This window comes from Alosa alosa, chromosome 6 (genome assembly GCF_017589495.1).
Source record: "Alosa alosa isolate M-15738 ecotype Scorff River chromosome 6, AALO_Geno_1.1, whole genome shotgun sequence".
Lineage (NCBI taxonomy): Eukaryota > Metazoa > Chordata > Actinopteri > Clupeiformes > Clupeidae > Alosa > Alosa alosa.
Window position 1 is genome coordinate 24,145,272 of NC_063194.1, and position 20,803 is coordinate 24,166,074.

Here is a 20,803-nt window from a genome sequence, read left to right on the forward strand (position 1 = left end):
AATGGAAACGGCCCAATAGAAGCATCTTAGAACCGTGGTTAGCAAATTCTAACTGTGTGACTGAGATGTTGGTCTAATGCCATTTTTTAATTAATGCAGGTTCTGCTATCTATCTGCAGTGTAATGCATTATCTATGCTGGAGACATCTTTGTGCGGGCTGCTGCTGATCAGTAAGATGCTGGCTGACTGCTTCATTACCAGAATGAAGAGGTATCTCTCGGGTGGAGGCTCCTGCTGCTGAAGATGGAGGCCTCAGAGGCGAGGGTCTGCAGTAGAGCACGGGGCGGGGCGTTACGCATACGGTCAGCGAGGCGCCCGATGACACGGTCAGCAAAGACTCCCTCTGCCATGAAACCCGAGCCAATGAGAGACAGGAGAGGCTGCATTAAATCACATGCTGGATTTTTAACGACATACAGTAGCAATCTCTCCTCTATTAACTTTCTCTCCCTCTCTCTCTCTCTCTCTCTCTCTCTCTCTCTGCAGGCCCATATTAATAGCTGCCTGTTTCTATGGTCAGTCCGACAGGCAGCACCTCAGGCTGCATAATCGGCTCCCATCATGCCAAGGGGCGCCTGACTGTCCACTCAGGCTCCAGCACCTCTGCAGCCACTCACGGAGCTTCACAAGCCTGCCATGGCCGCACACACTGTCACTAAGCAGCACTTGGAGTCCAGTGGGACATAAAGGGGGTGGCAGAGTTTGGCCTCTCAGTGGCCGATTCCTAGCGAGTGAGCAGGGTGACTGCGGATGTGTGCTGGACCAGCCCCGGATCTGACCCTGAGGCTGCTGGTGCCCTGAGGCTCTCAGGAGACCAAGCCTGCGTCATTGGCCAGTTGGCACCATCTTTGGCAGTACTGGTGCCGTCCATGGCTTGGCCCGCACCATGCTTAGGTGCCGTGCTCTAGCATACAATTCGGGCACGAGCTCTGGTCCCTGCTGATGGCTGCAATCCCCTGCAGACCCAGATGGCTCAGCAGCGTGGGATTCATTCAGCACAGTACAGAGCTTCCTTGGGTCTCTGGCACCCCCCATTGGAAGAACACAGAATAGCAAGCAAAGGACCTCAAGTGGCCTCATTTGGGAAAGACTTACATTAATTGACTATTCACCTTATTTACCCTGCGGCCAGAATGAGGCTATAGTGTACACTTGCCATTACACCTCAGTCCAGCAGATGGTGGTAATGCACTCCGATTGCAAACTGCTAAAAAAAAGCTCACCGAAAAGGAAGAAGGGCTCACTGGCCTGTTCTTCTTCTTCAATGAGTTTTTTTTGGGCAGTTTGCAAACGGAGTGCATTACCACAACAATCTGCTGGACTTAGGTGTAATGGCAAGTGTACCCTTTAGCCTCGTTCTGCCCGCCAGGTGAATAAGGCGAATAGGTTGTATGAGTTATGTAAGAGTATAGGTATCAGGATTGCATTAGGCTTCAGTCTATGGTGGCCCACAACATAGAGATATACATGTATTTCAAAATGGAAACGGCCCAATAGAAGCATCTTAGAACTGTGGTTAGCAAATTCTAACTGTGTGACTGAGATGTTGGTCTAATGCCCATTTTTTAATTAATGCAGGTTCTGCTATCTATCTGCAGTGTAATGCATTATCTATGCTGAGACATCTTTGTGTGGGCTGCTGCTGATCAGTAAGATACTGGCTGACTGCTTCGTACCAGAATGAAGAGGTATCTCTCGGGTGGAGGCTCCCTGCTGCTGAAGATGGAGGTCTCAGAGGCGAGGGTCTGCAGTAGAGCACGGGAGCGCGGGGCGTTACGCATACGGTCCAGCGAGGCGCCCGATGACACGGTCAGCAAAGACTCCGCCTCTGCCATGAAACCTGAGCCAATGAGAGACAGGAGAGGCTGTGCATTAAATCACATGCTGGATTTTAATGACATACAGTAGCAATCTCTCCTCTATTAACTTTTCAGCACCTTCCCATAGTATCCTCTCATTTCATATGAACGCCATTTGGATATTTCAAAACAGCTTTATGGGAAGACATATGAAGAGTTCAGATGCAAAACCCTCTAAATCCGTCTGACTACTTATCTTTTAAATGAGCATTTAAATTCAGGCTCCTATAGGTTTTTGCCTATAAATCGATATTTCAGACCAGGAAGAGAGTGGTATTTAGTGGGTTTAGAAGTTAAATTATTTGATTAGCGTATACTATGTGTGGAGAGCATCCCCTCACCATCTTTATCTCATTTTTGACATAGGTGGCATTTAGAGGCTTTTGCATCTGAACCCTTCATATACTCTCTATGGGAAGAGAAAAAAGTCCATGGTGCCACAGACACGTCAGATAAACTATAATTTCCTCTGTCTTGTCATGTCATGTCATGTCACTCTCTCCATTTCTCTCCTCCTCTCTCCTCTTCTCTCTGCCTCTCTCTTCTCCTTGTCTCTCACCCAGGTTTTCCAGGAGCATCTTCCACTTGTCCCGCACCTCGCGTCTGAAATCCCTCACGGCCTCGATGTCTACGCTCAGACGACGGTAGCCCTGCAGGGACAAACATGAGAAAGGGAAGGAGAGGGACCGATGTTAGACTGAAGCCGATACCCATGCTTTGATGCTTCCTCGTTATTAAGTATCTCAGCCATATTCTGAATCAAACACACATTGGTTGACTTTTAAATTAACTTTATTTATTTTTTAGACTTTGCCAGTGGTTTAAATTAGGGCCCTTAATGCATGATGAAGGATCACAGGACTGTAGATATGCACTGAGGCTTATGATGACTTGATAACAGGGCGCCTCCTGGTGGAGCTCTCAGACATGGCACTTGATGATTGCCACTACTACATATAGAGCTCCGCAGGTTTGGTGTTGCTGGTGAGTGTGTGTTTTAATAGAGAGTCTGTAGAGCATCAGCGTTTATTTGTGTCTGCAGCATGTGCTCATCTGTGACAGTCATAACTAAGGACCTGTATTTCGGGCACATTGTACAGCAGCTGTGTGTGTGTGTGTGTGTGTGTGTGTGTGTGTGTGTGTGTGTGTGTGTGCGCGCGTGTGTGTGTGCGTGTGTACCGTTGAGCCTGTTCGTGTCTTTGCCCTCTGCTGCAGCAGGTTGTAAAGCGTTCGATCGTCATCTCTCTCAGAGTGGGAGGGGTCTCCAGGCTCGCTCCACAGGTTGGTCTCCTGGTCCCGCCTCTTCTGCGCTTCACGGTTGAAGTACTCCAGCGTTTCATTCCTTAAACACACACACACACACAGTTCAGATATTACTACATATCTAGACTGATATGACAGATGATCCAAAAAGTATCATCTAAACATAGCATATACCCATCTAGATACAGCTCTTGCTTATGTGTGTGTATGTGTGTGTGTGTGTGTGTGTGTGTGTGTGTGCGTGCGTGTACATGCGTGTGTGTGTGTGTGTGTGTGTGTGTGTGATTACCCAAGTATGGGTCTCTTCTCTTCCTCCTCCTCCTCATCACAGCAACAGCAGCAGCAAAAACGAGCACAGAACCTCTTAAAGGCCGCACCCATCACTTACACACTAAAACACACGCACGCACGCACACACACACACACACACACACACACACACACACACCGCACACACACACACACAAGCGCGCACGCACACACACACACAGAGTAAAAAGAAATGACACATCTATGACCATGCAAACACAGTACACATACATATTGTAATTCTCTAACACAATCTCAAAACTATCAATAAAGTACAAAGTTCTTTAAATATGATACTCACCGTATGAGTTTATGAATATAGATATATGGATGCTCACCATATGAGTTTATGAATATAGATATATAGATGCTCACCGTATGAGTTTATGAATATAGATATATAGATGCTACGGTCAGCAGGCCGTGGTGTCTCCACTAGGGCATGAACAGCCTCCCCTCAACGCTGGGCTCAAAAGTGGACCGGCTGGACACGTGTGTTAGATCCCTATGCCATCAAACAAATCTGAATCTGAATCTTAGTCATCCATCCAGAAACGAATCCACCAATCCACTCCAGAAAGACACACAAAACAGCGGAGAGACCAGTGAAGGTAAACTCACCCACATACAAGAGAACTGAGGTGACTTCACAACACTATCCAGTGAGGTTGGTCCAGATGAGGGTCAGCCGGTTGTCACTCCACTCCTGGACCCGAGGCAGTTAACCCTGAAGATGGTAACCCAGTGCTCAAGAAAATCCTGTGGGGTCCCAGAATCCCTTGATGGCAAGTTCCTCTGAGTTTCAATTCTGAGTTTCCAGTGAAACGTTTGGAGCTGGGGGGAGCGTGTCCCGTCCAGAGCCCTGCTGCGCTCTGCTCCAGAGATGAAAAGATCCCTCACACACACACACACACACATGCTGGCTCACTCAAAGGAAGACAGTCATAGTGCTGTCATGTGAACAGACCCCCCTAAAGCCACAGTCGTCTTAAAAACAGCCCTACTGTCTACACACAGAGTACAAACAACACACACACGCATACTATTAACATGGTTTGAGTCCTGTCTAGTGCAATAATCCTGTAAACTAAACAAATGGTAAGTGGACTGCCTTAAGGTGCTTTTATACTCAAACCATTATACTCCCCCAGGGAGCTGACCATAGTTTCAGTTGGCAGTGGGCATTTAATGGTCTGGAGGAGCCGGATTTGAGTTGTGGATGTCTGCTGTACCTCCTGACCCACTGCTGAAGTCACTGAACTGTGTGCTTCCCTCATGGCCTCCAATTGGCTCGGGGGCAGCAGGGAGTCCCGTGTCCCACTGTGAAGGCTCTTGTGTTGCTCAGCTGATGAGACCAGAGTGGCCTGGCTTCAGCCCCTGGCCTGGATGTGTGCAGTCAGCAAAAGAGTACATCTAGAGGGGTGCATGCAAGGGTACTCCCATTGTGAAGCACGTGGTTTAGTAATAAACCTTGTGTTGGTAAACCTCCTCAAGAGCCCTATGGCATGAGGAGACTCATTAGGAGGTCCCAGGCCTGTCACTAAATCACATGGCTTTCGATAACTTCACTGGTAAACATTGATCTCAAAAGTACATGTCACTGTTAGAACCTACTAGCTAATAGCTGCTTGATCCAGTGTCCTCTAGTGATCAGTGATTACTCCAGAAGTTATCTAGATGAGCTTGTAGCCTTGCTTTGCAGTAAAGCCAGAGACTTCCTCATGAGGAGACACAGCACTTCCTCCATAGAAATGCATGGGGTTAGTTTGTAACGCCAATATGGTAGTTGTCTACACATATGCCGCCCCTTCCGTGGCAAAAACATTGATATGTGAATACATTGTGCCAATCGTTGTGTGTTGTGAATACATCGTGCCCATCATGTGTTGTGATCTTGCCGCTGGAGCAAGGTTGGTGTCGTGAAGCCTTGCACAGGCGCATTTCTGCCGAAATAGATGCTTGATAAGTGCTCAAAAAGCATTGCAATATGGCTGCAGAGTAGAGGGACTTGACTGAAAGGACTTTGGTAAAGCCCTCTAGTTCTGACAAACATATGGATGATGGAACAGCAACACCTAATACCTCATTAAGACAGACACTGGCAAAAACATTTAGTGTTTAGGGGTCTCGTCTGAATGCATTCAATGCACCCTAAACATTAAGTCTAGATGCGAGAGCAGTGTGTTTCCTTGTCCCATCATATGTTAAGGGGAGGAGTCTGACATGAACACACATGCATAATGATGAGCCATGTGATAGAGGTGTAGATCACAAGACAGACAGACAGACAGACAGACAGACAGACACACAAGGAGGCAAATGTGTGGCAAAACTGTTGAAGAGGTGGTGTATTACATAACCATGAAGTCCATCTACAGCACCTTTCCACCCCACAGAGACAAGAGTCAATCTTCATGTTTAATTTTATTAAGGATTTGAATTTCAGGTTTTAATTTACTTTTCTTTAAAATGATAGATGTCTTAAGTTTAAGACTGATGGAAATGGCCATCAAGCACTTTCCCTGAAGAGTAATATAATCATAAAAAATTAAATACACTATAGTATTCAGTCTTTTACAAAGAAATAGGCTTAGCCAAAGAAACAAAACAGTTTTTATATCCTAAAATGGAACAAATGAAAAATCTGTGCTGCAACTACATTGATATTTTTCAGTTCCAAAACATGGTCTACACAGTGAGGAAGGCACAACAAAACATTCCCTGCAAAATAACAGAACATTACAGCCCCCCCACCCCACCCCTCCCCAATTCCCCTAAAAACAGAGAAAAGAAATTAAAACACATTCTGCTGCTGGTGAAGCCCAGTCTTCTCTCTGAACTCTGTGCGCCACAGGTTCACATGCCCGATTGCCCGTCTCTGCAATAACATCTTCATGATGACAAGTCAAGTGATGTGACCAATCAGACTGCGCCAGGTCCACAGACTAACTGATAGCAACCCCATCATCCCTCCACGCAGCAAATAAGAACAAACGTCATAATCTCACTGTTGTCGGTCTTGGGTGAGGCGAACCACATCCACTTGGCCGCTACAGGTAAAGAGTGCAGCAGGGGAGGCTTGAAACGCTTGATACACTTGTGACTTGTAATGTTTATGTGACCACTGCTGTGCCTGTTAGGGCTGGTCAGTCGGATTTTCCAGATTAGAGAGAAAGAAACAAGTGCATCGTCTGGTTACAGTTGCCTGTGATGCAGCCACAGCAGTTTGTCAGTCGCTAGTTAGGGATTTTTGACAGAACAAGCATTGCTTAGAAAACAAAAACGTTAACACATTTCTTGTTAGCTCCTGACATGTATGCTGTAGACATTAGTCAATTGCAGACAGGCTCCAGGTCTTTCTTGCAGCACGGAGTTGGCTATATGCCCCACAGTCCTATTTAGTCAACCCTACGCCATGGAACAAGTACTTAACTAACGTGACCAACGTGTATATGTGTGTGCATATGTGTGGATTCATTAATGCTTACGTAAGGCAGTCTCACTGTCTGAGGAGTGGACAGGCATTACCCCAAAGGCTCGGTAGAGGTGCTATTCCTGTTCAACACAGTGAAGTGAGGAGAGGGTGTGTAAGCATCACATGTGCGTCATGTGGACTTCAGAGGAACGTGAGAGGCTGATGAGCAAATTGACCTCTCAATGAACGGTCAGGCATACGGATCACGTGATGGCAACAGCCAGAAAGGGGCAAAGGAAGAAACTAAATAAAAAGAGACAGGTATAGCTTCAACAAAGGATAGATAAAGGCAGCCAAGGCTTCAGGAGCCCATGTATAATCAGCTGCCTTGTGGCCTTGAAAGGGTGCGAGTTCACATCCTTGCCAGCAGCATGGCGAAGCAGTCTCGAGTCTGTCAGTGACTAGACTGAGTTCCATGCTGCCTGAAGGGGGCGCTCTCAGTGGTCCAGCTTGGTTAACAGACCACCTTCCTGACGCTCTAAGGCAGAGAGGCATCTCAGTTAAGACGAGAGAGAATGGGGGGAAGCAAGAAAAAGAGAGGGAGAATAGAGAATGTGGGAAAGGAAAAATGAAAGGAAGAGTGATCCCAGAGATAACGTTCATCTTTCCCATGACTGACTGCCATGCTGGGTGTGTTCAGAGGGGTCATTCTGGTTTTGGAACCAATCGTCCAACTTTTAGGTCCAGTCAAAGTATGTACTGAGTGTCCTGTGAGTTTAGGGTTCTCTTCTTCGGTCCATACTAGTTCAGTTCACATGCGAGTTCCCACTTTGAACACGAGTCCCCGAAAACCACCCTGTGCCGAGTTCCCACTGGGTGTTCCCAGAGGGTGCAGTATCTCCTCCCGGCCTGCGGAGGAGCCGTGCAGCCTGGCCTCCAGCTCAGTCTCACCGGTAGTTGCCGCGCAGCTCGGTGATGCGCTGGCGCAGGTGGGCCATGAATTCAAACATCGTGGCGGCCAGAGACTGGTGGATGAGGTACCGCGGCAGACGACCCTGAGGTAAAACAAAAAGTTAACCTCACCACAAAACACACCATCACACTCATTTACATGTACAAATTGACCCATTAGAATTATAAGGTTCTATCCACGTTCTGTGTAATTGAGCTTCAAACCTTCTTAGAATTCCATAGTTATACTGATAAGCGGAACAAACCTCTTTAGATATAATGTCCAAACATGCATTCAACTACAAGAAAAACCTCCTCACCTTCTCGTGACAGAATAAGAATATGTCAATAGCTCAATTTTGACAAAAATGTCAGATAGAACCTTATAATTCTAAGGGGACAAAATGAGAGATGAGAGTCTGTGGCTCCTATTGGCACGATGTGCGCAGCACCCCCAACAAAGACAGATCTCAGATCAGACAGATCAAAGACAGATCTCAATCAGCTTGGTCACTGCAGCTTCAACATGTTAAATCATTGTCTGAGCTGTCAGGAAAAGGGTTAATCTGATTGGCTGTTAAGCTTGCCTACTTGTTGATATTTATTTCCTCCTCAGTTTCTTGCTTTCTTCCACAAAAAAAAAAAAAAAAACAGTACAGACTATGTCAGTGACATTTACTACATATTTTTGATCAGAAGTAGATTGAGTCTTTGGTCAGCAGTATTAGCCTGGGTGTTCCCATGCTGCCTTGCGCGCGATTTGATTCACGCTGCTAAGGCAGCCTGGAGACCATGGAGCAAAATTTCGCCTGAGATAGGGAACCAATCACAGAACAGGGGGGAAAGCAAGACAATGATGAACTATGCACAGACGCATTTGATAGACATCCGTGGCACCCAATAAACGGATCTGGGCATTTTTTTAAAATACGAGAAAATGAACGTTTGGTTCCCAGACCACGTCTCATTGAGAAGTGGTGGCGCTAGCCAGGCTACAAGAGTATGAAAATGTTACTACTACTGCTCTGTTTACGCCACACACACAAAGTTGACCTCACCTTCAGATCAGTGTTTAAGATCCAGATAAAAGTACACACTGAAGGATTGCTGGTGGACTTCAGAACCACAAATCCACCTGGACCGTTCTCTCCCCTGAAAAGAGACCCGACAGCTTGAAGAAGCAGCAATGGAACAAAAAAGGAAGAAATGCAATGACCTGACCTGACTCCGCGTTATCCAGCGGACCCAGAAGAGCTCAGAGATCTACTGACCTGACAAAGCGACTATGTGGAGGTTTCACTTCGTGGGTGGTTGCCATGCCGGCAGAGATGTAGCAGTCTCTCTTGCGCTCCACCCGACGGACGTTTACAAAGTCCCTGAGAGATAAACAAAGACAAATCACTATGTTGTCCAACTACATCCTGTGTATTCTTCTGCCTTTATATAGCCTGCCTGAGCACAGGTGTGTGATATGAAGTGTTACCTGGGTGAAACTACGCCCCCTGCTGCTCCAGCAGAGACATCATACGAGATCAGAGTATTATCATCTACTCTCTGTAATATCTGGAGGAGGGGGAGTGGGGGGAGAGAGTGAGAGAATTAAATGAATTCACATTGGAAAAAAAAATGACCATACTTCTTGGTGAAGGGCACTCTGCTGCCGTAGAAGCACAATTTATCTTGAAATGTGAGGATCTGAGGGACAAACAAATTTGTGTCTGTGACACACGCACTTATGTATTATTTGTATTTGTTTTTTCTTTTACGGTCTTATGTTATTATGTGTTATGTTGTATGTAACAATAGCTATGGCAACACTGTTCCCATACAGTCATGCTAATACAGCAACTTGAATTTGAATTTAGAGAGAGAGATAGAGAGATAGAGATAGATAGATAGAAAACAATTCCATGAGCAAGTTAAACATCTTTTAACTGACCTTTCAAACACAAAGCATGTCCAACATTTGAGAAGTGTGCCTGTATGTGTGTGCTGATAAGGCCTGTGTAGAACTCACCTGACAGGCTGATATTGTCTTGTTCCACTGTACCATTTTCTCTGGTTGTAGAATCACCTCCTGATATACCAGTTCTGCAGAACACTGCATAAAGGCCTATGATCACACATACACACACACTCTCTGAGTTGAGCAACATTTTTCAACAACACCCATAACCCTGTTTAGACTGCGAGTAACACACCACCCCCTACATGACCAGTACCCTGCTAAAGATCGGTCACCCTGCCAGCCCCCTCCCCCTACCTACCCAATCAGGCAGATGCTCCTCAAACTTGAGGAAAAACATGAGGCTATGAAAGTTCCACTAATACAGTGACGTCACGGGGCTCTTCCGTTAGGAGGTTCACCCCTTACTCTGAGTTAACCTATCTGGGTTAGTCACTAAACACATACATGGAATATCACTAGTTGGGCTCAATGAAGACAACCGAAGTCATTTTTGTTTGTGCTGGACTGCTGTACCTTGAGGATGAAGGTTTTTCCATGGTAGGGGATCTCCAGGGTGTACACGGAGTCCCCGATATCCTACAGCAGGAAGGAAAACAGGAAGGTGTTCAATACGGAATAGACAAAGATCCACTCTGTCTCTTCACCTCTCAATCACAAACACACATAAACACTCACATTGTTTTTCTCAAACTTCCAGTTCTCCTCCTGAGAGAGTATCTGTTCCACCACCGTCATGGCCTCCCTCCCCTGCATCACAAACTCCTTCTCCTGACACACACACACACACACACAGGAAAAACATTGTTTTGAGAGACTTGTACAGTTAGGCAGTTTTCCCCAGAACTGGACTCCATCTAGGAGTGGCCACTGGCACAGGTACAGTACCTGTGTGGTCACAGCCTTCCTGCCCACACCGTCTTCATCCATCTCCTCGTCAGAGCCTGTCACACACACACACACACACACTTCATATGTCAATGGCTCATTTCAGCATTAAATCATATGCTTGTGTTGTGCATCATGTAGTCAGCAGAGGAAGCAATGAGTGAGATAGATGAGTGAAGCAGAGAGGCTGTGTTACCTGCCAGAGACTCAGGTGGGGAGTAGAACTGTCCATCAGACACCGCTCTGGGGTAGATCATAGGGGCTCGCTCACAGGCAGCCTGCACTGTAGCCAGATACGCTGAGGAGGGCAGAGAGAAAGAGATTCAACATCACATCACTTGAACTAAAGTTAAGTGACTGGTATTTAGCATACGTCTTTATCCAAAGTGACAGACTCGCAATGGCGTGTTCGGGAGTGTTTTCAAACTCCTAATAATCGCGGTTGAGGAAGCTGAAGCAGCAGCAGTGGAAAACACACTTTACAGATGAACAGGCAAGTTAGAACATAAAATGCTCATGTTTTCACACAGTACAACTATGTCACTGTCGAATAGAGGACACCAACAAAGTTCCATATAACTTTCCGTTAAGGGCATACAGTTGGTGTATGTCCCCCACCCTGCCCCCACACACACACACACTCAACCTCCACGCTCACACCTTCACTCACCCCGCTCATCCTCAGCCTCCTGGGTGAGGACTTTGAAGTCCAGAAACCAGGTCTCCAGCCAGGCCACCACGAATGAGGCGATGGGCAGCACGTAGCCAAAGGCATTCTTGTTGAACAGCTGTGGAAAGACAAGGCACAGAGCCTCAGATCACATACATACTAAACCCTGTACAGCCCAACCTCATATCACATCCGTACTAAACCCTGTACAGCCCAACCTCATATCACATCCGTACTAAACCCTGTACAGCCCAACCTCATATCACATACATACTAAACTCTGTACAGCCCAACCTCATATCACATACATACTAAACTCTGTACAGCCCAACCTCATATCACATCCGTACTAAACCCTGTACAGCCCAACCTCATATCACATCATCACAACAGTTGATCTAATCTTACAGGAAGGCTACAGCGGACACATAACTAACGCATTCTGTTTGTGAAGCGTCTGCTGCAACAATGAGCTTCCACTATGTGCAATGGAACTGGCTACACCAGAAGTGACAGTGGTGCTTTTGACGTTTGAAAAAATTAGACCAGTCTTCTAAATCTATTTTTACACACCGAGAACGGAGCGCTTCAGTTGCGGCCCTGGACTAGCCCAGGCCTTAGTCTTCAAGTCAATGGCTGTAACGCACAAATACCTGTAAGCTGCTTGGTGTAAATAGCATACTAGAGTGTGTGTGTGTGTGTGTGTGTGTGTGTGTGTAAGATAACTGACCGTCTAGACACTACAATTCCAGTTCCAACAGAAGACATGGGATAGTCACCTCAGTTATCTAAACCAAACTGAACCTAAATGAGATTCACATCACCATGAAAAACAACATCACTATAGTTTTTAACACATACACTAGGCCTCTCTGGGGAAAGCGTTTGGTGTGAAGGTCCCCATGTGACACTAAGCAATGCTCATCATTGGCTCATTTGGAGGCACTGTCAATGTTGTGGTCAATAACGTGTGGGTGTGTGTGAAGATACACTCACAAATGCATCACATTAAAGTCAAACACATGGTCACTTTGCCTGACTGTGTGTGCATATCTTACACCGAAAAATGTAAAGACGGGGCTTGCCACAACGAAATGAGCCTAGTGTCGCGGAAATCCATTTTGAGATATAGCGATTGTTGTATAGCGAAAGTTGACGTTTTTCTTCCTCGTTCAGACGCTTGCTGTACGTGAGAACAGGGAAGTTTCCGTTTTACCGCCTGCGCGAATGGCTCGTCTTCTTTGCTGTTGCTGTCGCTGTCAATCTCTGTTGTCCGTTCTCCAAAGAAATCCGTAGCCAAAGATCATTTACACTTCACAAACTTTAAAGCTGATCATCTCAAAACTTGATTTTTTTGCAAGGATAGCTTTCACATTTTGGCCAAAATCTCTAAGTTGGCTAAATGGCATTGAACAAATGACCCCTTGTCTTAAACCCTAAGGTCTGTGGATTATGAATATCCAATAAACTATTTGTTTTTTTCGCGACACTTGACTCATTTCGTTATGGCATGCCCCAACTGATAGCATGAGCGCTGGAGGACGGACACACACACACACACACACACACACACACACACACACACACACACACACACACACACACACACACACACACACACACACACACACACACACACACACACACACACACACACACACACACACACACACACACACACACACACACACTTCCCTTTTGAGAAGCAAATCTTTTCATACAGCTTTGATTCAGACTCTCTCAAGGTCAACCTTCGGTTATCTTTTCGAAGGCAAACACCTACTCGTAACAGAGACTGTAAAGATGTCTGGACAACCAAGTTTCACTTCATATTCTGAGAGTGACATATCCCAAACTCTTCTTCAGTGAAGACACTCTCTCACACACAAACACCCCACACACAAGAGGAAATATTCATACACTCACATCTGAAAGGATGACTTTGGTGACAAGAAAGGCACTGGTCACTAGGGTGGTGATCTGTAATGAGAGACCAAACAAGCAAAATCAGCACAGGAAGTTCAGCGACCACACTGGAAAAAACAGTGTGCTGTTTCAGTCAGTATGTAGTCTCATCATGTGACTGAACTTGAAGCTTATCTGTGTCAGCATCTATAGTGTCTGAGCACATGTGTGTGTATGTGTGCATGTATGCGCGTGTGTGTGTGTGTGCACTTGAGCTATGTCTTACCGCAATGACCCACCAATGCTTTAGCCGACAAGCTGCATACCCCAGTTGCAAACACAAAAACCTGAAAAGGGCAAGGAGCTGTAAAAGATAAAGGGTAGAGGTGGCCAGAGAGAGAGAGAGAGAGAGAGAGAGAGAGAGAGAGAGAGAGAGAGATACAAAGACTAAATCAATATTCAATACAAAATATATACAGAATTCTGTTACTTAAACACACTCACAAAATGTAAAAATAAATCTAATATTTATATGTACACACTGATGCTTTTATCCAAAGTGACAACATTCAAGTATATAGAGTAATAATGTTTATTGACTAATAAAGTATTGTCATGCATTACACTAGTCGTGTAGACTCCTATAGCTCAGGGCATCCACTCTAAACCACATAACCGACTGGCCTGATCACAAACATGTCATGAAAGCTTGAGCACATCTGACCCAGTTTCAATAGCACTTGACCATTCTCTACCAACATAATCATCCAGAAAAACAAAGTTTCCTTGTTCTCTTTCATTGGGGAATATCTAACTTCTGTGTACATTTCCCTGTAAATGGTCATGTGATTTATGCCACCTGGACACTCCCCTGCTGCCACTAGCAAGGGAACACACAGAGAATGCCACAGAGATGACCGTCACTGGGGGTCATCTCTTAATCACCCTTTTGGCAGGGAAGTTCAACGGCTGCCTTGATCAAATGCTCCACTGTACTTACAAAGATGTCAAAGAACGAGGACTTGAAGTTGTACTGGATGACCTCATTCTGGAGACTGTCCCAAATGTTCTTAGCGATCTGATCAAGAGAAAGGGTAACTAGTTAACTCAGCACAGAACTGAGAGGGGGGTGTACATGAGCGCATTTCCTCTCATGTCAGGCTCTGCAGCACACCACATGTTTACACAGGACAGGAGGAATCAATCAAAATCGCAGAAATGTATGACTCCATAGTCCTGTTGCTATGCAGGAACTGTACAATTCCCCTGTCTTTGTAAGCAGAGGATTCACCCCATGAATGATTACTGGAAGACACTCACATCAACTGGCTTGTTGAGCTTAGTTATTTTTATATTTGAGACACTGAACTGGCTATATAGAGGAGTGAGAAAGGGAAACGGAAAGAAACGCAAAAAATGACAAATGAGATGGTGTAAGACAACACTAATAAAACACATAACAACAACAACTGTTTTTTTTAACACATCTCTGTGTCCAGATAGGGACAGCACAGTTTTTTGTTGTTTCCGTTTTTTATTTGTTACACAATGTGTTATAAATAAACACAAAAAAGCAAACAAGTGTGAATGGATAGGCCAATTACCAAAGTAGCACCCTGACCCTAGCTACCCAGACACTCCATCTACTGTAAATGTCAGTCAAACTTTCCAAACAAAGGTGAACAGATCCACTAGACAAGTTTGTGTCTACAGCACACTGCATATCCAAATGCAATTCAATGAGTGCTTTATAGTACTAGATTGAAAGCATGTAGCCTAGTGACTTTATGAAGTGACATGGTGGCTCTCCATAACCCAAATGAAAGTACAAATCAATACCGACACAACCAAACTTTTCTGGAACATAAACATCATCAATCACGCCCAGACGATACATGCACTTACATTCAACTCGATGATCCAAAGTAGGGAGATGAAGAGGAGGTCGAAAGTGACGAAGAGGCAGAAGGTGCGGCGCACGTCCGAGATGGCCTTCCGGGTGGGTAGGTAGTATGAAGGCGGCAGGGACAGAGAGGCCTGCGAGTAGGACGCATTCAGGGAGGCAATGGCAGGCAGGCTCCCCACAAAGTCACCGTTGTCCACTCCACCCGGCATGGCCTCTGACAAGGGGAACGCACCAAGTGGTAGGGCAGGGAAATGGGGAAGCACTAAAGACAGAACAGTAGAGGAATTGTGGAAGTAGTTTCAAACACTGGTTTCAGAATTAAAGACTTGACATGCGTGACTTTCAGAGAACATTACTGGGGACACACAATTCTACCTGTTAATGGTAGGGAATGAGCAATAGCCTCAAACATTTAGTGCAAACTGTGATGCATGTTTTGGCAAAATAGACTATTGTTATGAAAATGTGTGCTAATGCAGCAGTCACAGAAATGCACTTGGGAACAATCCACTTAGCTTGCATTTCCAAACTTGTTATGAACCAATTCTCTCTTAAAAGTACAACTTTCATAAACAAACCATGACAAATTGCCAGCATGAACAAACACAATAAGTGAGGAAGTGTGGACTTTGAACAAAGCCATGGATATGGCGAAAGACGCTGTAAACTGTCTCGATACAAACCCCTAACTTAGATCATTAGGAACATTTGTCTATCCATCAAGCTATGTCAAGAGTATCTATTGTGTACCGTTACTCACTATCAGCAGGGGACCCCTTGACAAAAACAAACACCTTTAGTTACACAACAAATCAAGACGGTTTTACAGAAAGACGAACAGATAATTAAATCAGCGTGAACTTACCAGTGTTTATCTCAAGTTTATTAAAAGTTTGCTTGTATTCGGACCGCTGCTAGTGAACTAGCAAATTGCCATTGATACAGCACGTAGATAGCAGCCAGCTTCCTAAAGTAACGCAAACAAACGCCCATGTGTACCCATGGTACACGTTGAAATGAGTCTTCTGAAATAGATGATGGCATTTTTCACATACCGATTCTTCCTGCCTAGACTCCTGGCAAACTAGCATTTGATATATCGCTGACTGAGTGAACAACACATAGCCAACGTTAAACTTAGGTTCATGCAAATGCTAGCAGGCTAAATATCGTTTCGTTTTTTCCTCCCGTTGCCACTCGCCAAACACGCCATGTGTTTGATCACGACCTCTATGTTAACAACAAATCACTACAGACACCAATGACCTTATCTGCAAACCCGCGGCTAACTATTTTCCAAACTCACCTGATTACTTGCAAAGCATCGCGGATCAGCTGCTTGGTTTCTTCCGGGAATGCCGCATTTAGCCGGATATGGGTTACTGTGTCACTTCCTCAAGAGCAAAAGTTTTATTTTGGGATGACACTGAAGATTAGCTTAATAGCGAATGGGCAGGAATTTAAAAATATGTTGATGATATGCATGTAAAACCTAATGTTATTTGTGTACAGGAAAGCTGGTTGATTCCCAAACTGTATTTTATTATTAAAGGATATACCTCAATAAGGAGAGATAGAGAAGTGGGACAAGGTGGGGGAATCATAACTTTTGTTCAAAAAGGTATTCAGTATAGGGAAATTAAAGGATAAAATAAGGATCCTAAATTAAGGATCTAGAATATACAATAATAGAGGTCTGGTCAAATGAAGGCAATATAGAGATAATACATTTCTATTATCCATGTAGGCAATTAGAATTAAGCCAATTGGCAGACATTTGGAAGGATACAAAGGGGAGAGTGATGTGGTGTGGTGATTTTAATGCACATAGTAGGCTACTTTGTGGGGGGATAAGAATGATGTCAATGGGGATGTGATTTTAGAATTTATGGATGAGGAAGGATTAGTTTGTCTGAATGATGGATCAGGGACTAGACTGGATATTGCTAAGGGAAAAAAATCAGCAATAGACCTCACATTAGCTACAATGTCATTAGCAGACAAATGTGATTGGGAGGTATTAAAGCATAACACTATAGGTAGTGACCACTTCCCTGTTAAAATTCAAGTAGGAATTGAAGTTGCAATTGAGCATGAAGTAAAAAATGATAGATGGATATTAGAAAAAGCAGATTGGGACAAATTTAGAGAGTTGAGTGATGAGATGCTGTCAGTAATAGATATGAATAAAGATATAGAAAGTTTATGCAAAGATATTAGTGCTGGCATAATTAGTGCTGCAAGTTTAGCTATTCCTAAATTTGTGGGATTTGTTATGCTATGTTGGAAAACTTAACTGACAAAGGAAAGGAAGTGTTATTGTTTCTATATAATAAGGTATGGACAGAGGGAATTATTCCAAGAGCATGGAAAGAATCTATAGAACCTATCTATAAAAAAAACCTGGGAAAGATCCAAAGATTCCTAACAACTACAGGCCAATAGCACTTACATCCCAAATGGGGAAAACAATGGAAAGAATTATGAATGATAGACTTATATATATAGTTGAGTCTAAAGTATTGATACATAATTATCAGAGTGGTTTTAGAAGAGGAAGAGGTACTATGGACCCTTTAGTATTCTTGGAGGATGTAATAAGACGAGCTCAAGTAAATTAGGAGTCAGTGGTGGCTGTCTTTTGTGATATTGAGAAAGCATATGGCACGATGTGGAAGGAAGGACTTTTGATTAAGTTAAATCATATGGGAATAAAAGGGAGAGTATTCACATGGATTAAGGAACTTTTGTCAGAAAGAACAATAATGGTGAGGATCAGGCTTGGAATTTCACCATTCTGGGGGCAAGGCCACTTGGCCTTCAGTTGGGCATATTTGGTGGGGGGCACAAAGGCCACATGTCAGGGCACCAAGGCCAAAGTTAACTATTAGTAGTAGGCTATAAAAATGATCAAAGTTGTATTTAGCCTATTCACCTGCATCACTGTATGAAACATTACAAAAACATGAAATGAAAACATGACATATTACATAGAACTGTAAATCATCTGACTATCTAATGTTTACAGATATCTAGGCTATATATAACATTTATTTTATATTTGGCCTGTTATGAAATCATGTATTGAACAATTTAAGCACAGCTCAGCTTTAAGAAACTCAAATAGCCTAGATGCATGCTTAGCATTTTGTGATCATTAAGGCTACTTTTACAAACTCTTAGTCAGCTGTCCTCTGATTTACCAATATATAGGCGATATTTGTAACATTTATTTTGTATTTGGCCCGTTATGAAATTATGTGGAACAATTTAAACACATTGTAAAACTTAAAGCCAAAATTTGGAGACATCCATGTATGTCGAACTTTACGGCAAATTCAAAACTGGACTACTCTGGAACGGCTAACTGTACAGGGGACTGCTTTACACCTTTGTGTTCGGTAAGGTCTCCTGTTTATTCTGATATATGGGTTGTCATGTGTTAAAAGAAGGGTTCGTAAAGTATTACACCGAGATGAATGGGTATGGAGATCATGGGACGCAACACCTTCAGTAGAATGTATGATTAAATTGAATTATATGATTTACTTTTCTCGCGAACCGTTCAACACAGCAATTATCGGCTAACATCGTTTAAAAGCTGAGAAAAAGCTCTTTCATGTGATACGTGGTGTCTGTGTGATGAATAGGCTACTTCGCGAGTAGTTCAACATTAGAATGGGTGAATTTGGACGCACTTTCTTTCTTGCGCTGCCACTTTCTCCACTGCGTAAATTACTAAATTAATTTGCGCTGTGAATGCTAAGATTATTTTGACAGGCCACAGGCTAAATAAAAATCGCTATTAGTAGGACGCAAAGCAGAAGTGTTTTGACAGGAACCTCTGATTTTCAAAGGGGCCTCACGGCCAACGCAAGGGGCTGTGGCCGCCGTGAAATTCCTACCCTGGTGAGGATAAATGGGGTGACAAGTGAGAGTTATATGGTAGAAAATGGTATTCCGCAAGGAAGTATTATCAGTCCTTTGTTGTTTTCTATCATGATAAATGACATTTTTAAGGAAGTGGAGAATTTTGTAGATGTAGCATTGTTTGCAGATGATGGGGCTTTATGGAAAAGAGGGAGGAATGTAGGATTTGTGGCGAATAAAATACAGCAAGCAGTTGATGTAGTGCGTAAATGGTCTATTAGATGGGGTTTTAGAATCTCAATTGATAAGACCAAAACAATGTTCTTCTCTAGAAAGAAATTGGCTAAGGAAATAAAAGTGAAGTTATCCAATAATGAGTTAGAAAGGGTAGATTCCTTTAAATACTTGGGCATATGGTTAGATCAAAGATTAACATGGGCAGTGCATATTCAAAAAATAATTGATAAATGTAAGAAGGTATTAAATGTAATGAGGTATCTATGCGGAGTGGAGTGGGGAGCAAGTAGACCTGCTCTAAGAACAATTTATACAGGATTGATCAGGTCTGTCTTTGACTATGGTTGCATAATATATGGCTCTGCAGCCAAAACATGGCTGAATAAGTTGGATGTGATCCAGAATCAGGCGTTAAGGTTATGCTGTGGTGCTGTCAAAACCACGCCAGTAACAGCTATCCAGGTGGAGATGGGAGAAATGCCTCTTCACCTTAGAAGAGATCAGCTGGCCCTTGTGTATTGGGCAAACTTGAGAGGTCATAATGAAGGTCATATGAGTCAGTCGGGTGCAGAGCTATTTAATGGAGAGGTATAGTGAGGATATAACTATATATACAGATGCATCTAAACTAACTGATAAAAGAATGGGTGTTGCTTATGTCATTCCAAAATTAGACATTAAAGTTGGAAAAATAATCAGTGATGATTTAGCAGTTTACACAGCTGAATTGATTGCTGTGTGGCTAGCTTTGCTTTGGGTGGAGGTCAATAGGCCATAGGATAGGATAGCAGACAATAGGAAGGCAGTAATTGCTTCAAATTCCAGCTCAGCTTTGATTAGTATTAAAACATTTCAGTCAAAGTCAAGGCAGGACATTGTATATGATATACTGCAAGTTGCAAATAATATAATAAAGTCAGGAATTGCTATAACTCTGGTATGGGTACCAGCTCATATAGGAGTGAAATGAGTTAGCAGATAAAAGTGCTAAGCAGGCAGCTAGACATTCTATTATAGATGTTGAAGTAAACTACAGCAAAGCAGAAATTAAAAGTATGGTCAAAAACATAGTTAAGGGTAAATGGCAAACATTATGGGACAGTGGGCAGACTGGAAGACAGTGCTATAATATTCAGAATAAAGTGGGAAAGAGCAGAAATACGAATAGAAGTAAGGAGGAGGAGGATGTGTTTTCTAGAATGAGGTATGGACACACACATCTAAATAAAACTTTGTTAATAATGAAGAAGCATGCTGATGGCAACTGTGAATTCTGTGGTAGTCCAGAGACTATAGAGCATGTTATTTTACACTGTAATAAAAAATCAGGAAGAAAGACAAAGACTAGTCTCACAATTACAAGGAGAACAGCTGAGGCTAAACTTAGAAGAAATTCTGCAAAGAAACACAGGGGAAATGTGTGTAAACTATGTAATTGGCTTCCTGCGGAATACAGGACTAATTAAAAGAATTTAGTATGATCTTTTTGTTTTGTTTTGTTTTGTTTGTTTGTTTGTTTTTATTTGTTTGCATCCTATTAGGAAAGGTTAGACTCCAGTACCA

General features: G+C 43.5%; 2 protein-coding genes across 4 annotated transcripts in view; both read right to left on the minus strand.

Annotated features, from left to right (window-relative positions):
* mreg (melanoregulin) overlaps positions 1 to 4,289 on the minus strand; it is a 6,851-nt gene extending 2,562 nt beyond the window's left edge. Inside the window, exons 1-6 of one of the 2 annotated variants that reach the window (XM_048246986.1) lie at positions 4,054 to 4,289; positions 3,808 to 3,937; positions 3,413 to 3,514; positions 3,040 to 3,202; positions 2,420 to 2,510; positions 1,678 to 1,841 (exon numbers count right to left, since the gene is read on the minus strand). In XM_048246986.1, the coding sequence (XP_048102943.1) occupies positions 1,678 to 1,841; positions 2,420 to 2,510; positions 3,040 to 3,202; positions 3,413 to 3,504 (510 nt within the window). In that variant the 5' untranslated portion in view covers positions 3,505 to 3,514; positions 3,808 to 3,937; positions 4,054 to 4,289. Of the gene's footprint in view, positions 1 to 1,677; positions 1,842 to 2,419; positions 2,511 to 3,039; positions 3,203 to 3,412; positions 3,676 to 3,807; positions 3,938 to 4,053 lie in introns of those variants that run through there. The other variant, XM_048246987.1, reaches the window with a different exon arrangement.
* Positions 4,290 to 5,843: 1,554 nt separating this feature from the next.
* stard3 (StAR-related lipid transfer (START) domain containing 3) lies at positions 5,844 to 17,263 on the minus strand. 2 transcript variants are annotated; one of them, XM_048246811.1, is made up of 16 exons: positions 16,440 to 17,263; positions 15,999 to 16,100; positions 15,133 to 15,395; positions 14,228 to 14,305; positions 13,514 to 13,591; positions 13,249 to 13,302; positions 11,323 to 11,440; positions 10,849 to 10,950; positions 10,653 to 10,708; positions 10,443 to 10,535; positions 10,281 to 10,343; positions 9,816 to 9,911; positions 9,282 to 9,361; positions 9,070 to 9,174; positions 8,857 to 8,950; positions 5,844 to 7,902 (listed from the first exon to the last, which is right to left on the minus strand). In XM_048246811.1, exons 3-16 carry the CDS (start codon positions 15,340 to 15,342, stop codon positions 7,795 to 7,797), a joined length of 1,335 nt encoding a protein of 444 aa, XP_048102768.1. In that variant the 5' UTR covers positions 15,343 to 15,395; positions 15,999 to 16,100; positions 16,440 to 17,263; the 3' UTR covers positions 5,844 to 7,794. The 2 variants fall into 2 exon arrangements, with proteins under 2 accessions (XP_048102768.1, XP_048102767.1); XM_048246810.1 differs by lacking the exon at positions 15,999 to 16,100.
* Between the last annotated feature and the right edge of the window lie 3,540 nt (positions 17,264 to 20,803).